We start from the raw sequence: 18,552 nt of genomic DNA on the forward strand, positions 1-18,552 counted from the left end.
AAAACAACTTTCATAGAGAGATGTGAATTCATGTTATATTTAAACAGCTGCTCACTGTCACACAGCTACTGTTTAGCCCAGAGAAACACTTGGCATCACAGTCATTAACCCAACCTAACTGTTACAGAGTGTACCTGGAATCTCAAAGTATTTTAAGCCAATGCCAACACACAAAAAAATAAGGGAGGCAGAGGGAAGACTGTGAATATGAGCTGTCAAATGAGCAATACAAACCAGAATTGCCACTCCAATAATTTGTCCATTGGATCACATTGCCTATTAATGATAGACTGACTTTTCCAATTAAGAATATTTAACCATGTTTCACAAAGATTCTGGGTCAGTGAATAAAAAGAACTGTCCCTGACCCCACAATATACAGCATTACATTTACCCTCAGCAGGGGCCACAACAGTGCTCTTTTTCCTCTACTGTCTCTATTCTCAGTGAACAGATTCCATTCCTTGTCTTGTGCCAGCCTCCTCAGTCATTCCTGTTTGCAGGAATAATGGTCTCCATTATGGGGCAAGGCTTCAGAGAGGTGCCTCTTTGTTAATATAACAGGCTACAGGCTAAATATGTTATGTTTTTGAGATAACAGACTTGTGCTTTTAAGTCTGAATTTCATTTCATTGTGTCTCGCCTCAAGCTGAACTCATTCTGCATTCTCAGATGTGTTCTTTGCTCCAGCCTTCAGTGACTAGAGCAGGTCTGTCTGTCACTGCCTCTCTTCACAGCTCACTAAGCCAGGGCTGACTCTGGCAGTGCTGAGGGGGAGGAATAGAAGACTATTTCTTTTTGATGCTAGTTTTGCTCTTCAATAATCCAGAAAGAGAACTTCTGAAGTGTTCTTCCTACTCTGTATGGCATCAGAAAATTTTAGGCTTGAGCAGATGCCGTGGACAGTTACATGAAATGAATGAGGCAGCAAAAATTCCTGGGTATAGTTCAGAGCCTCTACAGAGGAGGCAGACGTGGTACTTACTGTCAGTTCAGGAAAAGAAACAGAGCCTGAGTATGGGTGTGGGAGAGCGAGAAAGCTGACAATTTGCTGCCTGCTTTGCCTCGTGGAGGACAGGGAGCAGAAGGGTCTGGCACCCCAGGCACCTACCTCAGGGGTGTTGTTATTGTCAACTGGCCCATTGAGGTCTGAGCGCTGCTGCTTCCTTGGCTGCTCTAAACCGTTGCACATCTGAAAGGAAAAGAAAAGGATTTCACATCCACATCCACAAAACAAAGCAGAGATTTCAGTGGAAGTCAGTGGTGCAAAGAGAATCAGAATGTTCTCACAGATTGAACTTAATTTCATTTTAAAAATCACAACACATTAACATATGAAACTCTACTTAGCATGTTGTCTGTTACTTATCTGTAGTTATTTACATACAATCAATATTCACTACTGGTACAGAAACATGAAAATGTGATAAAACAGCTGGAATTTCCTTTAGTAATTTAGTACATATCAGTTTCATATAAAAATGTTGTGTTTAATTATAATAAAATATCTACTTTGATATAAATAATAAGGCATTTCAATTATCATTAAGTAGCAGTTATACTGCTGATTTAAATTTAAATTATTTTATTTCTATGCAAATTTTTCTCATGAAATTAAACCAATGTTTGAATTATTCAGAAACCAAAATCAGAATTTTTTGATGTGCCTGTTTTCAGTACTGGACATAATCAACATAGTCCTGATGGCCATCTCTGAGCTGAAAACCAGAATCCTAGCACAGAATACGGGATCTGTGGGAGATACTTCCTGGCATCCCCTTCCTTCTGGGACAAGCACATCTACAGGATGTTGGCAGCACAGCCTCAGGCTCCTGAAGAAACGTGGAAGAGAAAATACAAAACCTCACTCAAAGAAAATACTGAGATTTTTAACCCACAGAACACCTTTTTCTCCCCCTAAATTCCAGTAGTCTCAGGGGTAGAGTTTCTCCTCCAGACCTGACCTTGTCCCATACATACCAAGAAAGTGAAGTTTTCATGACTCAGACTTCCAGTGTTAGAAATCTGGAAAACCAAGGTGACTCCTGGAACAAATTTCTATGGTTTAGGATATTTCATTTCCCTTTTTGCTTTGTTTCTCCATTATGTATAAAAACGAGTGCCTAACTCTTGTAAAGCTTCACACATAAAAACTTGTATCAACAGCTGCAAATGGCAAACACTGAGCATTATTTGAAAGGGTCAGCCTGAATGTCAAACATGGACTTAACTCCTTGTCTTCTGACTCAGCTGGAATGTGGGGCTGTAGTGAAAGAAAGTCTTTATGTTCATCTTTACACAACGTATTCCATACGACTAATATTTAGTCAGCTGAAGGAAATATCCTAATGAAGCAGGAAAATTAGAGCTGTGAGCTCAGTAATGATAATTCTCAGGTAGGACAATGTACACAAATCAGAGACTTACCCAAGCAGTGTGCAGGATTTTAAGAAAGAAAATACCACCTGAGATACACACAGAGCACCAAGACTCAGGAACCCACTAACTAGTGCCTGTCTGCATGGCTGTGGGAGCTGAGAACCTTCCCAGATTCCTGCCTATAAACATTATCCTGTTTGAGACATGACAGATCTAATCATATTGCATGGCTAAACTAACAGGGAGAGATCTGTGTGGATGTGCAGTGAAATATATTAATGAGGTAAACAAATATCTAGAGGGCTTTAAAGCAACAAGCATAATAATCAAACATTATTCCCTAAAATAGTAGGATTTAGATCAAGTATCCCTTAAGCAGGGATTATGACATGGCCACAATGAAGACACATTGCTGTAAACACTGACAGCAAATACATTAACTCCAGTGTGTACAACAGAATGCTAATGCTTTTAGAGCTCTGACAGCTCTGATTACCAAACACTTGACTGAACTGAAAATGCACCTGCATAAAGAAAGAATTGGTTGTCTGCTTTGGTAAGCATCACCTGGGTGCTGTAACATCACTGAAACATGGCTCTGTCACAAACCTGGCACACTGATGGACTTACCCAGCCCTGGGGACCATAATACCAATCATGCTTGTTGCTGACTGCAGCATATGCAATTCCATCCAGTCCTAATACAAAAATGACTAAATGCTTGGATGACATTTCAGTTTTGATTTATACATAGCTGCAATTTACTGGAGCTCCTATTTTCAGGATTTTAGGAATATAAATGAGCCTTACTTGATTATTGTTTCCTACCCACATATGTAGTAGGTATGTTGTTATTGTATTGCCTGGTTCCAAAGAGCAGTCTGTGTAGAATACATGATAAGTTGGGATCAATCACACCACTTTGACAAGGAACATAATAAAGGTGTTTTCTTACTATTTGGTGTCAGAAAATGAAGACCCTTTTTTTTCCTCCCAGAATTTTGCCCATGTGTGTTGAGGAGCCCAGCCACAGAACCCCAGGCACAAAGAATTCTTCTCTTTCCTTTAGGCAGATCCATGCACACAACATGTTCCACCTCTGGCTGATTCATTAACACTTTTCAATTTAAAACTGCCGTGATGGGGAGGGAAGGCACTGTGGGCACTTCCTCCAAACAAAGCTGACTGTAAGAGCACATTCTCAGATCTTCTCAGCTTTGGAGTGCAGCACAGCCCTCAGCTGCAGCACATGCAAGGGGAGCTGTGCTTCCCTGAGACTTCCTGTGCCCAGCAATTGCCTGCAGAAAGAAGCACAAGGAGAAGGGCTTGCCTTTCCTTCCAGAAGGCTGGCAGTGCCAAAGCACAGAACTATGCACAGCAGGCGTGGCTGTACCTGCCACACTCAGGTACAAACCATGTGGTCTTGTATGTATGGAAAGAGATGCTTCCAGACCAAGGATGAAGGGACTGGTTTGGAGCTTCTCTATGGTATCATTGTGAGTAACTGTAAATTCTGGTAATCAGTGTGGGCTGGAAGTTGGTTCATGCTCCCAAATGATCTGACCAATGTCAAATAAATTATCATATTTGATAATTCTTTCTTCATGTTTCTTATAGAATTTCCAGTTTATGTTGTTGGTTTGAGTGCTACAATAGGGAAAAAAACACATTTGTGGTAATACCTTTTTAAGGTATTATAAATACTTTATACCCTGACTTGCAAATTAGAACAGGACCTAAAGCTGAACAAGAGCTCTGGAATTGACTGCATACTAACACAGAGGTACAGCTATGCTACAAGTCTATGACCACAAGATAAGATTCTGATAAGAGATTCTGCAAAAGAAAGATAGAAAAATATTAACAGTGTAGTGTTATTAATACTTTTGCCTCTGAGTAGGTACTTAGGCAGTGTCCAGCAGCATGTGAAGGAACATGAAGCAGCAGAAAATGCCATTTTCAGGCTGAGAGAAAAGTCAGACTCTACTCATTTGAGGTCACTGAAGCATCTGTAGAAATGACTCCACAACAGTGCTGGAGCACTGCCAGGGAACCCCTGCCCTGGCCAGTCCTGGGCCACCAGTCTGGGGCCACCTGGGGCCTCCTCCTCCCACCCACCTGCGGGGCACCTCCCAGGAACCCAGACCACCTTTATAACCCCCCTAAATGCAGCCCAAAGCCCCTCTTAGCTGGAAGGGAGGGCTGCTGGTGGCTGAGTTCTGTGTTTATCATTCCTGGCTCTTTACTGCAGTGTGAGCTGCTCAGCTTGGCAGGCAGAGCTCATCTCCACCACACTGGTCCTCCTCAAAGCTGCCATCTGTGACCAGAATGCTGGTGCTTAGCACTGACAAGGCACTTCCTACTGGAGAATGCTCTAAAGCAGCAGGTAAGTCCCTTCCTTGATTTATTCAGCATCTGTCTCAGAGAGGAGCTCAAAGGTGTGGTAAGGCTTTACTACTATGTTCAAACACTTGAATTATGAGGCTTATGATCCATTCCTGCCCATCTCTGTTGCCCAGAGAAGAGCAACGAGGCTGGAGAAGGGACTGGAGCACAAGTGCTGTGGGGAGAGGCTGAGGGAGCTGGGGGTGTTTAGCCTGGAGAAGAGGAGGCTCAGAGGTGACCTCAGCACTGTCTGGAACTGCCTGAAGGGAAGTTCTGGCCAGGTGGGGGTTGGTCTCTTCTCCCAGGCACTCAGCAATAGGACAAGGGGGCACGATGGGCTCAAGCTCTGCCAGGGGAAATTGAAGTTGGAGAGCAGAAAAAAATCCTTTGCAGAGAGAGTGCTCAGGCATTGGAATGGGCTGCCCAGAGAGGGGGTGGATTCCCCATCCCTGGAGGTTTTAAGGTGAGATTGGCCGTGGCACTGAGTGCCATGATCTGGTAAAGGGACTGGAGTTGGACCAAGGGTTGGACTTGATGATCTCAGAGGTCTTTTCCAACCCAATCCATTCTATGATTCTATGATGTCTTTAGCAGCAATAGTGTTTAATAGTATCACATAATGTGTTCAGAGATCACATATCCTGAAACTCATCTTGAAGGCAACCAAGCCTTTTGGGAAAGAGATGTTTTGTGGCAGATTCCAGTTGAAAAAGGTTCCTTGTGGTAGGCTCTAAAACCAAAAAACCCCCAACCTTCTGGAGAAAGAGATGTTTTGTGATGAATTGACTAGATTCTTGTGTTACTTGTTGCACAAGTAAACCAACAGACCCAACTGGTTTTTCATCCAGGTTTGTTGTCCCTCTCTAGAACCAAAGTAAAGCAGATGGGTGTTATGTTTGCTCCTTAAGGACAAAACTTCAGTTTGTAGTTTCTGTGGTGTTGTGCTGCTTTCTGAAGACAGTTAAGGTTGGGTGATGTGTCCTCCTGATGTCCAAATGCTACTATGTTTGTGGAAAAGCTTTGAGGTGCATGAAGGAATGGAGAGATGGTAGCCCAGGAGCAAGTCTACTATGGCAGTACTATTTGTATTGAATCACACAAATGAAATAACTTCTCTCATAAATGCTGGTGGTGTGTAGTGGGAATGGCTTAATGTACCTTTACTGAGCTGCTGCCTCAGTTATCCTGAACATCATTAACACACTATTGCAGGAGCAGCAATTTGGCCCAGCAGGACACACTTACAGAGACAGACTCTCAGTGAGGCAGTTCTTGAGTAGCTGAAGGATTTCTGATTGTGGTAACAGGAGAAAAGGTCAGACCTCACACTCTGTTCTCTCACAAAGATTCAATTACTTACGTGCTAATTTACTGGTGATGGTAGCACATGTCAGAAATTAAAAGAAAAGTATTTGTAAGAAAGAGTATTTCCAAATAAGCAAGTCAAGTTATGCTATAAACTGGCATTATGAAAAGAGGAGGCAGACTAAGCTGACAGATCTAAGCATTGCACAAAATGATTACAATACTCTATCAAATTTCAATGGACTTTAAAATACTTGCCATTTTTTTTTATCACCTCAAAGGACCAAGTTTTTCTTTGTTTTGTCCCTGCATATATTTAAAATGGAAACCCAGCCACGACAAATTTCAGAAAAATAGCTGTGCTGAATGGTGCATTTGTATGCAGGTGTCATCTGCTTTAAACTTCCCTGGTCTCAAACATGCCAACTCACCCTCTCTGCTCCCAGCCAGACCCCAGTAACCATTCAAAGCCCTCGAGATCATCAGGCTTATTCACACAAGAACTTTTATGCTGCCAGGAGGGCCCTGAATATAGTAAGTTTCACAGTTTGGTTATAATTATACTTCTGAAAATAGAATGTAGAAATTAATATTAAAAACTTGCTCCAGATACGGGAAATCCAAAAATATCCCCCTAAGATTTTTTGCTCACAGTTACAATAAAGGTCAACCTGTTTCATCAGCATATACTTGAACATTTGATTTCCTTTTACTGCTTTCTGCATGAATTAACATTTTAATGTCTCTTTTTAATGAAGTCGCCTAGATTACATTGTTTAACTTGGGGACACTTCACTACAGAAAATCATATTTACAGATTTGATAAAGCTGAAATAGGAAACTTAGGCATCTGAAGTTTAATAAAGCATTTTAATTAAAGATAAGGCAAAATAATTCACTTACTCTTACTAGTCTCTCATCTAAATACACGTTAAGTTTTACCTCTTATAGGCAGATCTCTGTTCATTGCAGAAGATGACTAATACTCAGCTGTACAGAACTTCAGAGGTGCAAAGTCAAAGGTTTAAGCTGAGCTTATGTCTCTCTAAGGAGTAAGCACATTCAATTTGAAATTTCAGGGGGAAAAAGTTACACCTCTGTTCTTTTGGAAAAGCTTGAGCTTCAGTCTCAGTCTTTTTTTCTGGCACTCAGCATTAGAACAAGAAAAGGTTATGCATGATTTAAATTAACTTCTACATCATTCTGCTGATTAAACTGCTTAACAGCATTTTTAGCACAAGTAAAGCTCCTATTTCTTCCTTCTCGTTGAGGTCAAGTTATATCCAGCTAGGAAAAAAATCCAGCAATATGCAGGAGCTCCTTTCAGTTGCTTTTAACACAGGCAATATCAGCCTTGGCATATGTTCTATTGAAAACAAAAGCAAATAGAAGTAATCACCTTCTAGGCAATAGTGCAGGAAAATGGAAAAAAGTCAACTATTTCAATGCTGACCCCAGTTTTCAACCTGTCTGGTGTGTCATTGCAGAAGGAAACAAGTGCAAACAAACTCATCTTGCCCCACCCAAAAGGAATACCTTTGTTTGCCTATGATTGTCTGCTCTCCTGTGCAAAACCTCTTTGCTAAACACACAATGTGATTCGTGGCTGTGAATGCAATAAAAGGAATAATATTGCTTATATATATTATATATCTTTATAAATACTTGTAAAAACTGCTAAAATATAAAAATATTGTTAATTTTGCTTGGAATAACGTAACTCTTGCATAATGTCTCTGCCAGTCTGGTTAAACAGAGCCCCTCATACCTGCTCTTGTGGCCACTTCTGCCTGTCCTCTGGCGTCCTTGACTTGGCTTTAAACCCTCGATGTGCCTCTGCACTGTGCTTGGAGGCAGAGGGGATGTTCAGGGATTTGGGCCTCCCCTCGTGCCTGTTGGCACTGGGAACAGCTTCTCCCTTGGAGCAAGTCTCTTTGTAGTCATGAGCCATGTTCTCAGTCCCCGTGTGCTCTGGACTCATTTCTGCTGTACTGTTAATACTGCTCATGCTCATACTCATTTTGATTTCTGCTACAATCTGGTCGATGTCTTCTTCCTGCTCCTCCAGCTCTGCCTCCTCTTTCCTGGAGTGGTATGGTGATATCCCCTGGGAATTGCCATTGGCCTCTGCTGGGTAATAGTCCGGGTAGTCACCTTCACTTTGACAGTACTCTATGTTTTCTTCTTGGTCTTGAATCTCCAGAGATGATGCTTCATCCTCCAAAATCTGAATGCTGTTGTCTTGACCCTCCTGCCACTCTTGCCTGTCTGTCCCCTCGCTTCCATCTCGGTGCTGAATTTGACCTTCAGCCCATTCTTCTACAGCTTCCTGACACTCATCTGTTTCCACGTGGTGTTCCTCATGGGGACCATACTCCTCCCCATTGCAGTCCATTCCTTCCAGGTAACTGTCATCCTCTGGGCAGTACCTAATGTAGTATGTGATCCCCTCTTCTTCTTCTGGCAAGCCTTCATCATAGTCCTCCTCCTCAGAGGTGTTATTTACATAGTCAGAGCTGGAGTCCCCATCTCCACTGTGATCATTGCACTCCTGTTCCACAGCTGTAGGACTGCCTTGTCTGACAGTCGATAGCTCTGCCTCCTTTGCTGCGTAATTCTCAATGGGAAGGTCCCTGTCTTCGTTTCCAGGCTCCCTGTCGTGAGGTGAAGGAGGGCAAGCTCTGGCTCTGTGATCCAACATGCTGGCTGCAGTGCTGGGATGTTTCCTGCTTGCCATAGCCAACTCCTTACATGGCAATCATTTCTAAGCAATTACTGGAGGGAAGATGGAAAAACACACAGTCAGGAAAAGGTCAGCAGTGAGAACAGTGAGGTTCATAGGAAGCAAACTGATGGATTCATTTGGTAATAAGCATGTATTTGTAGATATTCAAAGCAGATGCAGACAGCCAACTTTTAAAATGCTTGTGCTATGGAACCATGAAATCAAAGTAATAACTTGCACACTGAAAGGAACAGATAAAGAGAAGGTTCTACATTTATGCTAAATGTATTCTGGTGTAGGCTCTCTTCTGTCAATTTGACAGAGAATTAATCCTGAACCTTGAAATTAGTTTTCAATTTCTTTTTCTTGCCAGTAAGGGGTCATGCTTTGATTGCTATGCAGCAAATGGGAGCTCTCTGCAATTTCCAGCTTAGGCATTTCTTTAACGTGTACTGAAAGCAAACATTTAGAATCTGACCTGCTCTTACCAAAACTAAAGGAAAATAATTCTATTACCTTGGCAGTCACATAGGGCACTAAAAGAGAAGGCACTGGTAATAAAAACAGCTTACTAGCTGGATGCCATGAGGCATCTCTCATTGTTAAACCAAATATTTGTTTTAGAATAGATTATTTCAGTTGGAAGGGACCTACAATGATTACCTAGTCCAGCTGCAGACCAATTCAGGGCTGACCAAATTAAAGTGTATTTTAAGGGCCTCGTCCAAATGCTTTTTAAAACACTGACAGGCTTGGGGCATTAAGTACCACTGTAAGCCTGTTCCAGTGTCTGACCACCCTCTTGATAAATGTCTTCTTCCTGATTTCCAGTCTGAAGCCATCCTGACACAGTTCCAAACCATTCCCTGCAACCTGGCACTGGATACCTTCTATCCCAAGAGGAGTTCAGCACCTCCCTCTGCACTTCCCCTTCTCAGGATGCTGCAGAGAGCAGGGAGGTCACCCCTCAGCCTCCTTGTCCACAAAGCAGACAAGCCTTTAGCCCCCTCCCAGGACACTCCTCCCAGCCCTTCCAGCAGCACTGCTGCCCTTCCCCTGCACAGACACAGGAACCTTCCCACCCTTCGGAAGCTGTGGGGCCCAGAACTGCACACAGTACCCCAGGGGAGGCCACACCAGAGCAGCAGGGGATGTTATTTACTATAAAAACTCAAGCAGAGATTATATGTAATATATCAAACCCAGTCAAAATTAAAAGAAACCAAACAGATAATTCTGGACAGGCTTGACAAATGTGATCTGCTGGGTGCGACTTGGAAGGGAGAAACATGTACTTTTAGTATATATGTCTCTCTGTGTTTCACTGTTGTATCCTCACCATAAGCTTGAGCTGTGCAGTTACTTCATTGAGGTGCACTGAGCTCAGGCCTCTGACATGCACCACACAACTTCAGGCTTTCCTTCTGCATCAGCAATGACATTCCATCCAACCACATGAGCACTTTGACATAACCAGTGTCCCTAGTCTTGTGTGCACACAGAAAGCAATAAAACCAGCATGGATTTAGAGGATTAGAGGAGCTATATAGAGATGAATTTCTTGGCATTATGAAATTGTAAAAACAATCCCGTCACTGTAACCTAAAACCCCCTAGGTATTCCTGCAGAATTTCTGATATCACAAGAAAACCCCTAAACCTTAGTTTGTGACAAATCTGATATATCTATGGATTTTGGCAGGGGCATCATGTGGCAAATCTGTTCTGGAACATGGATTATAGATTGTGATACAAAGCAGAGGTGCATGTTAGTCACAGGAGGGGACATGAAAGGAACCCTGCATGTGAAATTCTTGTAAGTCATTGATACCCTGCAGAATTAGTCTTGACAGAAAGCTTTAAAGTAAATAATGTATCTGAAGAGAAGTTTAAAAGGAGAAAATTAGAGCAGAATGCAAAACTTTCTCAGTGATTAAGTGTCTCTTGGGGAAAAAACAGTTCTTATCTGCAAGGGCCTCAGTCTTGTAATAATTGAAAATGTTCTCCATATTAAGGAGTACTTAGATATTTACACTGCAGAAGACCCCGCAGACAAGTCACTACAGTGGAGCTGAAGATACAGAAGCACAGAGCATGTTAAAACCAGTTTGAAATTCATGACTCATGTTTTTCTAAAGAATATGGAGATGAGAACCCCTTTTTTGCAGCAAGTGTAATGGAGTTTTTCCACCCACATCTAAGAGTCTTCACTTAGTATCCAGGCCCTGGTGTCACTACAGTGATGAATTTTATAAATTCCAGTGGTGATGCTCACAGATGTTATTTACCCACAGGAAAATCCATGGCATTGTCTAACAGTGTATGTCACAGGAAACCTCTGAATGTGCTCTGAGAGCCAAAAGCAGGGGGGCAAAGAGAGGGTGGCTGGTGTGGGGCAGCTCCAGCAGCTGGGGCAGTGCCAGGTCAGGGGCTCTGGGAATGGTTCTGAGCTGGGCAGCACCAGGGACAGCAGCTCAAGTTCCACCTCAGCACTGGCCTTTAAAATCCCCCCTGTGGGAGGGAGTGGAGAGGAGGAATTGGGAAAAAGTGGCAGACTGGAAACTTTTTAGCACACACATGATAAGAAATAGAGAAAATAATTCCTCTCAAGCACTGATGTACTCGGATGTGGGAAATGGGGTTTCAGCTAATTCAGTCTGAGGCAATCACTCAGATAGTGCTTTCCCCCTGGATGCTGGAATTAAGGCAAAATAAGGCTGATTTTTTGGTGAGAGGCAAGGCTGATCCTAATGCCATGGAAACTGAAGTTGCAAAGCAATCTCTGCACTCCAATCACAATTCTGGTTGGCCTCCTCTGCAATCTTCTCAGTCAGGCACTACTTTTTAGGGAAGAAAGTACTGACATAAAAAGGCAGCATTTGTTATTTCAAGCCCATGGACTGCAGATTGAATGTGCATTGATTATTATCCCATCTTCAGCTATGAAATGTAACTTCTACAATTGTATGGACACACTGGAATTATTGAATGGAGCTTTCAAACACAAGTCTGAGGAATGCTCTTGATGGAGCTGCACATCCATTTCTGTCAAGGAAACAAACAGCTGTATTTTAACTCAAGCATTAGAACAGGCAAGGTAACCCAGTTTTCTTCAAAATCTCTCTCAAGCTGCCTAGAAAAAGATTTTACTCATAGATTAGGTTTAGCATAACCAAAATATTTTATAACCCAGCAGTGCTCCAGGCATTTTCTAAGCTGTCTCATGAGGTCTCTTCCAACCCAAGCGAGAAGAGCAACGAGGCTGGAGAAGGGACTGGAGCACAAGTGCTGTAGGGAGAGGCTGAGGGAGCTGGGGGTGTTTAGCCTGGAGAAGAGGAGGCTCAGAGGTGACCTCAGCACTGTCTGGAACTGCCTGAAGGGAAGTTCTGGCCAGGTGGGGGTTGTCAGTAGGACAAGAGGGAATGGGGTTAAGCTCTGCCAGGGGAGGTTTGGGTGGATATCAGGAAGAAATTCTTTGCAGAGAGAGTGCTCAGGCATTGGAATGGGCTGCCCAGAGAGGGGGTGGATTCCCCATCCCTGGAGGTTTTAAGGTGAGCTTGGCCGTGGCACTGAGTGCCATGATCTGGTAAAGGGACTGGAGTTGGACCAAGGGTTGGACTTGATGATCTCAACCCAACCCAAGCCATTCTATGATTCTATGTCACACAGCAAAGTTCATGAGGACCACAGGCCTCAACTTTTCTGCCTCCTCACCTACAGAGATGTTAGTTTACCCAGTGGTAAGTGCATGGCAATTAATTGAACCCCATGTATTCAGATTTGAAAAGTACAAAACCTGGACTTGGTTTTTTTTTCTAGAAGTGCAATAGATACCAATTTTTTCCATGTGTTTTGCTATTCAGAGCTCTGTGCAAAGTCTTCTGAGTTACTGACTGCAGAGATCATATTTTTTTCTAATTTTCTCAAGATATCCAGGCTGTTACAAGTTTATGTAGTAACTGATGTGTAAATATTTGGTGATGATGCTCTTGAAATCAGAGAAAATACTGGATTTCTATCTAATACTACTTCAATGTCAAAGTGAAGAGAGGAGTAATGATTTGCAGGATCCAAAGGCACTTCATCAATAAAGGCTCCAACTGAGTCAACAGATCATTTCCTCTGCTTGGGGTAAGACTCTCCTACTTCTTGTATCTCACCTCCCTCCTTGATAGTGGAGTGTTAGGTCAGTCTTCTGTATCACTCCAACTGCATTTTTTAGCTTCTGGCTAGGGGTGGAAAGAAGAATTCCTGAGAAGATGGAAGGATAACTGCTGTATTCTTCTTTACCTTCCTTAGGATTCAGTAATTTTATCTTGCTGAGACAAGCAACCCCCAATTTCAGTTGTACAGCACATCACTGAATTTCCATCAGTGATTAAGGGACCATTGAAAGGGTTCTCAATAATGTTTTTCTTTCAATAATGGCTTTGCTTTATTTTTCTTAACTTTCCCTGCCTCAGCTTCATGTTGAAAAGAAAATCAATCTCCAGAATTTCTATGTGGCAGTAAAAAGGAGTGTGAATTGGGGAGGCAATTTCTGCTGTTCCCAGAAACAGGATCACTGGCTTACAGCTGGAATTTGTTCTAATCAGTGCTCATTATAGTCATTAGCTTTCTCCTGAGTTCCTTGCACCTACTCTCAGACAGTAGTGAGGAGTTTATGCACCTCAACACTTCTACATCTTTTCACCTATGTAGAAAAATACCTTTACTTTCTTCCCAGTGAAAGAGACCAATTAAGCCAGCATTAAAATGGGGAATGGTACACAGTTGTAAACATGGGGATAAAGTAAAATACCCAATACAGAATTCCTGGCTGTGTTTAAAGAACTGCTTTACATCTAGACTTGACTCACAAGCTGCATAGTGGGAACAAAACATGCACTGACAGTTTTGTACAGTTAAATGCACAGAGATCTGAGGGGACAGAGAGCCTTGTTGGGTTCTTTTGGCAGCAAACACACTATTCATGCTTAGCTACAGCCAAATGATGTTTGAGCCCTGCTGTTGCCACTTACAGGTGAACCTTGAAGAGTTTTACTGGCCTCATCTTGATGCACTCACTTTATTTTGCAAGGCCTCTTTCCTGTGTTGACTCCTCTCCAGGTTCCTCCTTCATCTGCTTCTCAGTCTCCTTTTTCCCCCCCTTCAAATATCTGTGCCCTTTGTCAGTTTGGACAAAATTCAGTGTCCAAGTTTTGCTTCCCTGAGGCTGCTCAGTCCCTGCCAGAGCAATCCAGCTGCTATTAAGCTGGTTCTAAAAAGATAAACTCCCCCCTTTTTGAGTCATGCTCAGGTGCCCCCCATTTCCCCCCAGGTGAGATGACAGCAGGTATGGCCCACGGGCTGCCCCTCTGCCCTGAGCTGGGGCTTTGATGCACTGCTGGCTGAAGCTATTCCATGTCAGCCCTGCACACTCAGCATCCAGAAAGGCTGTAAAAGGAGAAAAAACAACAGCCAATGCTTTTAACATGGGCAAACACTTAGAACTGCTACATTTACCAAGTTACTCGGCATAACAGTGTTTTTCCACAGAACTGCATCAGAAAATTCATGATTGCAGGGCTTTACACTAATTATACCAGTCTCTTCTACAATAAAGAGATAAAGGGGAAAAAAAATCTGCCTTCAGTTCCCTCAGACCAATTTTAATATCAAACCAATAGTGTATCTCAGTAGGTTTTCATTACAGGAGAAATACTTAAGACTCTTATCCGCTAAGTTGGTCGAGAAAATAGAAGCATTTAGAAAATAAGGCTCAACAAAGAGAGAGTGAGTAGGAAACAAACCTGAAGTGTCAGTGCTATTGACAATTAGGTAATTTCCAGTTTGGAAATTTGGAATTTCCAGTTTGTTGGTTTTTGCTAAATGACCTTTCTATCTCTGTTTCTTCCTTCATCCAAAAGAATTTTCTTCTCAACCCACACCAGGAATGAGAGGGTTGACAGAAGCCAAACAAGTCTTACATGAGCTCTCTAGCTATTTATTTTAAGATGTTTCTACTCTCACATACTTGACCTCTTCTAGATGGTGGTATAAAAATAAGAGGAGCAAACATAAAACGTGGATAGAATTCACAGCAACTTGCTATCTAGGTTTTCCATCCTTTCCTTTCTTTAAAATCAAATCCAACACACTTCAAGTAAGAAAATACAATTTAAGAGACTGTTTGCACCAAGCAGAAACCTCTTGGGATTTACAAATGTGTTTTCTTTTGTCCTGTGAAATTCCATTCAGAATTACCCTATTTCAATCTGACTCCTTCTCTTTACCATGAGTGCCTTCAGGAAATGATGACAATTTGTCAAAAAACATTAGAAAAGTCAAACCTGTCGTTGGCTATTTTTGGGTATTTCTTTTCTCCTGTCTTCCTGCTGGGCTGATGTCAGGATGGGGCTCCCTCAAGCCCAAAGGAAAGCAAGGGCTTCACACACTCTGAATAAACATGCCAGAAAACATCTTTTGGGATGTGGGGGTAGAAAAAAAGAGATGGTTTGAGTTCTCCCAGTGCCTCGGTTAATCATCTAAACTTACTGTAATAAGCTTAACATGGAATTAGAAAATAGCATTGGATTTGCATGGGAAGCAGAGAAGGAATGATTCTTAAAGAAACAAGGGAAGTGAAAACAAACAGCATCTAAAATAGATGGCATTAAAAGACATGACTTGCTAGTTATCTCAAGAGGAGCCACTGGGGTCGTCCTGTGTAGCTGAGGCCAAAATAATTCCCTTATCATTCTCTGCTTACTCAGCTGGGGCTACTGTGAATCTGAGATAGACATAAAAAATAATATTTTGGAGAATAAAAAAATAAATCACTGAACAGGCAAACAGGAAAGAAAATGTTATGTCCATTATCAGTCACCATTATGGTTATTTTATTAGCATAACAACTCAGAGTAGAGTGAGAAATTAAAGTTCTGAGGTAACAAATGCACATTTCTCTATGTCAGGACAATTTTTCCTATTTTTAAAAGACTTTACATTATGATTTGTGTCATTGCATCTCTTTGAGTGGTATATAACATTTGTTCTGTTTGGTTTAATCTAATAAGCTTTTGAAATGCAGTAACTGCCTTGTAAAAGCCATTCTAAAAGGGGTCTATAATCAGAACCCACCGACAGAAATTAAAAGTAGAGCACACAAAGAAATGCTAAAGACAGTGTAAAATCCAATGGTGTTCTTGAATACACAGCCCATCTTGAATGTAGCTTTTGTAGCTAAAAAGAATAGCCATTTCCTGCAATAGCAATAAAAATGTGTGTGACCACGTATTTAATTATCATTTATTGTTGGTTTTAATCTGCTTTAGGGTTTAATTCCACAGCTCAAAGAGTGACACTAAACCTTTAGTGTTGCATCCCTACAGTTGCACGAGTAAAGATTTCAGGACTAGTCCCAGTTTTGCAGCGTTAAAACTGCTATAGAGAAAAAGCCACCAAACCCAGAACCTCATTAAAGATCTCTCAAGCAGGGGAAGGACAGAGACAGAGGATTTGTATTCAACAGAATAAGATGTGACTCCAAATTTAAGGCAATGAGATTTTATGGCCTATTCTTGTGACTTCTCTGCTTCAAGAGATGAGTTTCAAATAATGAAAAAGTGCCCCTCAAGCACTCAAATGTTTCAGGGATATCTGTGCAGAGGCATCAAGTTCAGATTTCATGCCATAATAAATATAAATTTTAGTATCTTCTTATGATTATTATGTTTCCTGATTCAGTGAGAGTAAGGGAGAAATATAGTATATATTAACATTATCATGCATCAAGAATATGTGCCATTCAATTAAAACACCCTCAGTCACTGTGAGACAACTTGCAACCCACCCAGGGCTCTGGTGGAATTTCAGTCTGTCCTAGAATGGATTACACCAAGTTGTAGAATGTTTCACAGGGTGCCTTTCTGCTGCCTGTGGAGGCCACCAAAATTCTGGCAAACTGCTATAGATTAATTGTTCACTGGAAACACTGAAGGAAAATGTACTCGTTTGGGCTCTAATGCAGATTTAACTACTATTTCAGTAATAAAACTAAATGATTCCACCTAAAGTATCTGTTAATAAGTGAAATTCTTCCTTTTTGCCTACAATAATTCAGTGGTTTGAATGGTTTGAACCATGACCCCCAGCATGACCCCCATGAACCAGCGCTCCAGGCTGGGCACAGAGTGGCTGGAGAGGGACAGGCAGAGGGACCTGGGGGGACTGAGGGACAGGAAGCTCAACAGGAGCCACCAGTGTGCCCAGGTGGCCAAGAAGGCCAATGGGATCCTGGCCTGGATCCAAACTAGTGTGGCCAGCAGGCCCAGGGCAGTGACCCTTCCCCTGGACTCTGCATTGGGGAGGCCACACCTTGAGTGTTGTGTTCAGTTCTGGGCCCCTCAGTTGAGGAAAGAGATTGAGGGGCTGGAGCGGGGCCAGAGAAGAGCAACGAGGCTGGAGAAGGGACGGGATGTGGCACTGAGTGTCCTCTGAAACACCTCCAGCGACAGAGAATCCACCATGTCTTGATCCAACCCCACTGTGATCACCAGCCCAGGGCACGGAGTTTCCTGGGCTGGTTATCACAGTGGGGTTGGATCAAGGATTGGATTTGATAATCTGAGGTCTCTTCCAACCCAAGTGAGAAGAGCAACGAGGCTGGAGAAGGGACTGGAGCACAAGTGCTGTGGGGAGAGGCTGAGGGAGCTGGGGGTGTTCAGCCTGGAGAAGAGGAGGCTCAGAGGTGACCTCAGCACTGTCTGGAACTGCCTGAAGGGAAGTTCTGGCCAGGTGGGGGTTGGTCTCTTCTCCCAGGCACTCAGCAATAGGACAAGGGGGCACGATGGGCTCAAGCTCTGCCAGGGGAAATTGAAGTTGGAGAGCAGAAAAAAAATCTTTACAGAGAAAGTGCTCAGGCATTGGAATGGGCTGCCCAGAGAGGGGGTGGATTCCCCATCCCTGGAGGTTTTTAAGGTGAGATTGGCCGTGGCACTGAGTGCCATGATCTGGTAAAGGGACTGGAGTTGGACCAAGGGTTGGACTTGATGATCTCGGAGGTCTTTTCCAACCCAACTGATTTTATGATTCTATGATTCTATGACTGGGAAGTGTGTTGTGCAGTCAGGAATGTTGTAGGAGGGTAAGACAAAATTCACTGTTAGTTCACCATGGAAAATTCCTCCAAGAGCCTTTCAAGCCATCAAACCAATATAGCGACTCTTGACTTGGGTGTATGGGGGAGAGGATTTGGGGGCTTCCTCCAGCATGAGGGATTAGGACTCCCCACAAGATGAGTAAATTCCAAATTTCCATGTTGTTGGAGGAAATAATGGCATTGCAAAAAGAATGGTCTTCGCAGTGAGATCTGTTGGTTCCCTGAGATTCTGTTCCACAAGAACCCCAATCTAAGGTGTGTATTGAGCATTTCTTTGGAGCAGAGGGATCCCCTTGTGGTGCTGCTCCACAGAGTGATGGTTGGAGCTGCAGAGCTGCCCCACTCCTGGCTCCAAGTCCGGGCTCCTGCACACACTAAACGAGGCCTGAGATCACTGTTGGCACAATGAAAACAGGATTTATTCAACACGACCCAGAGCAGGAAAGCAAAGCAAACTGGGGATATTTAAGCAGTTTGAGCAAACTTTGCTCTCTGCTGCTCTCACATAGATGTGGAATAACTCAATGGGTGTTTGCTAAGTAGGTTTACACGCAGGCAGGGATAATTTTAGCCCATCACGACTTGGAAAGCTTCAGCTGGAACTGTGTGTCAGACAC

At 42.7% G+C, this 18,552-nt stretch overlaps 1 protein-coding gene across 4 annotated transcripts in view; it reads right to left on the bottom strand.

Annotated features, from left to right (window-relative positions):
* Positions 1-18,552, bottom strand: part of APBA2 (amyloid beta precursor protein binding family A member 2) — an 89,529-nt gene that overhangs the window by 30,034 nt on the left and 40,943 nt on the right. For all 4 annotated transcript variants that reach the window (XM_071568680.1, XM_071568677.1, XM_071568678.1 and 1 more), the window contains 2 exons: positions 7,838-8,844; positions 1,112-1,192 (listed from right to left, as the gene is read on the bottom strand). In XM_071568680.1, the coding sequence (XP_071424781.1) occupies positions 1,112-1,192; positions 7,838-8,806 (1,050 nt within the window). In that variant the 5' untranslated portion in view covers positions 8,807-8,844. The remainder of the gene's footprint in view (positions 1-1,111; positions 1,193-7,837; positions 8,845-18,552) is intronic.

This window comes from Pithys albifrons, chromosome 13 (assembly GCF_047495875.1).
Source record: "Pithys albifrons albifrons isolate INPA30051 chromosome 13, PitAlb_v1, whole genome shotgun sequence".
NCBI classification, from domain to species: Eukaryota; Metazoa; Chordata; class Aves; order Passeriformes; family Thamnophilidae; genus Pithys; species Pithys albifrons.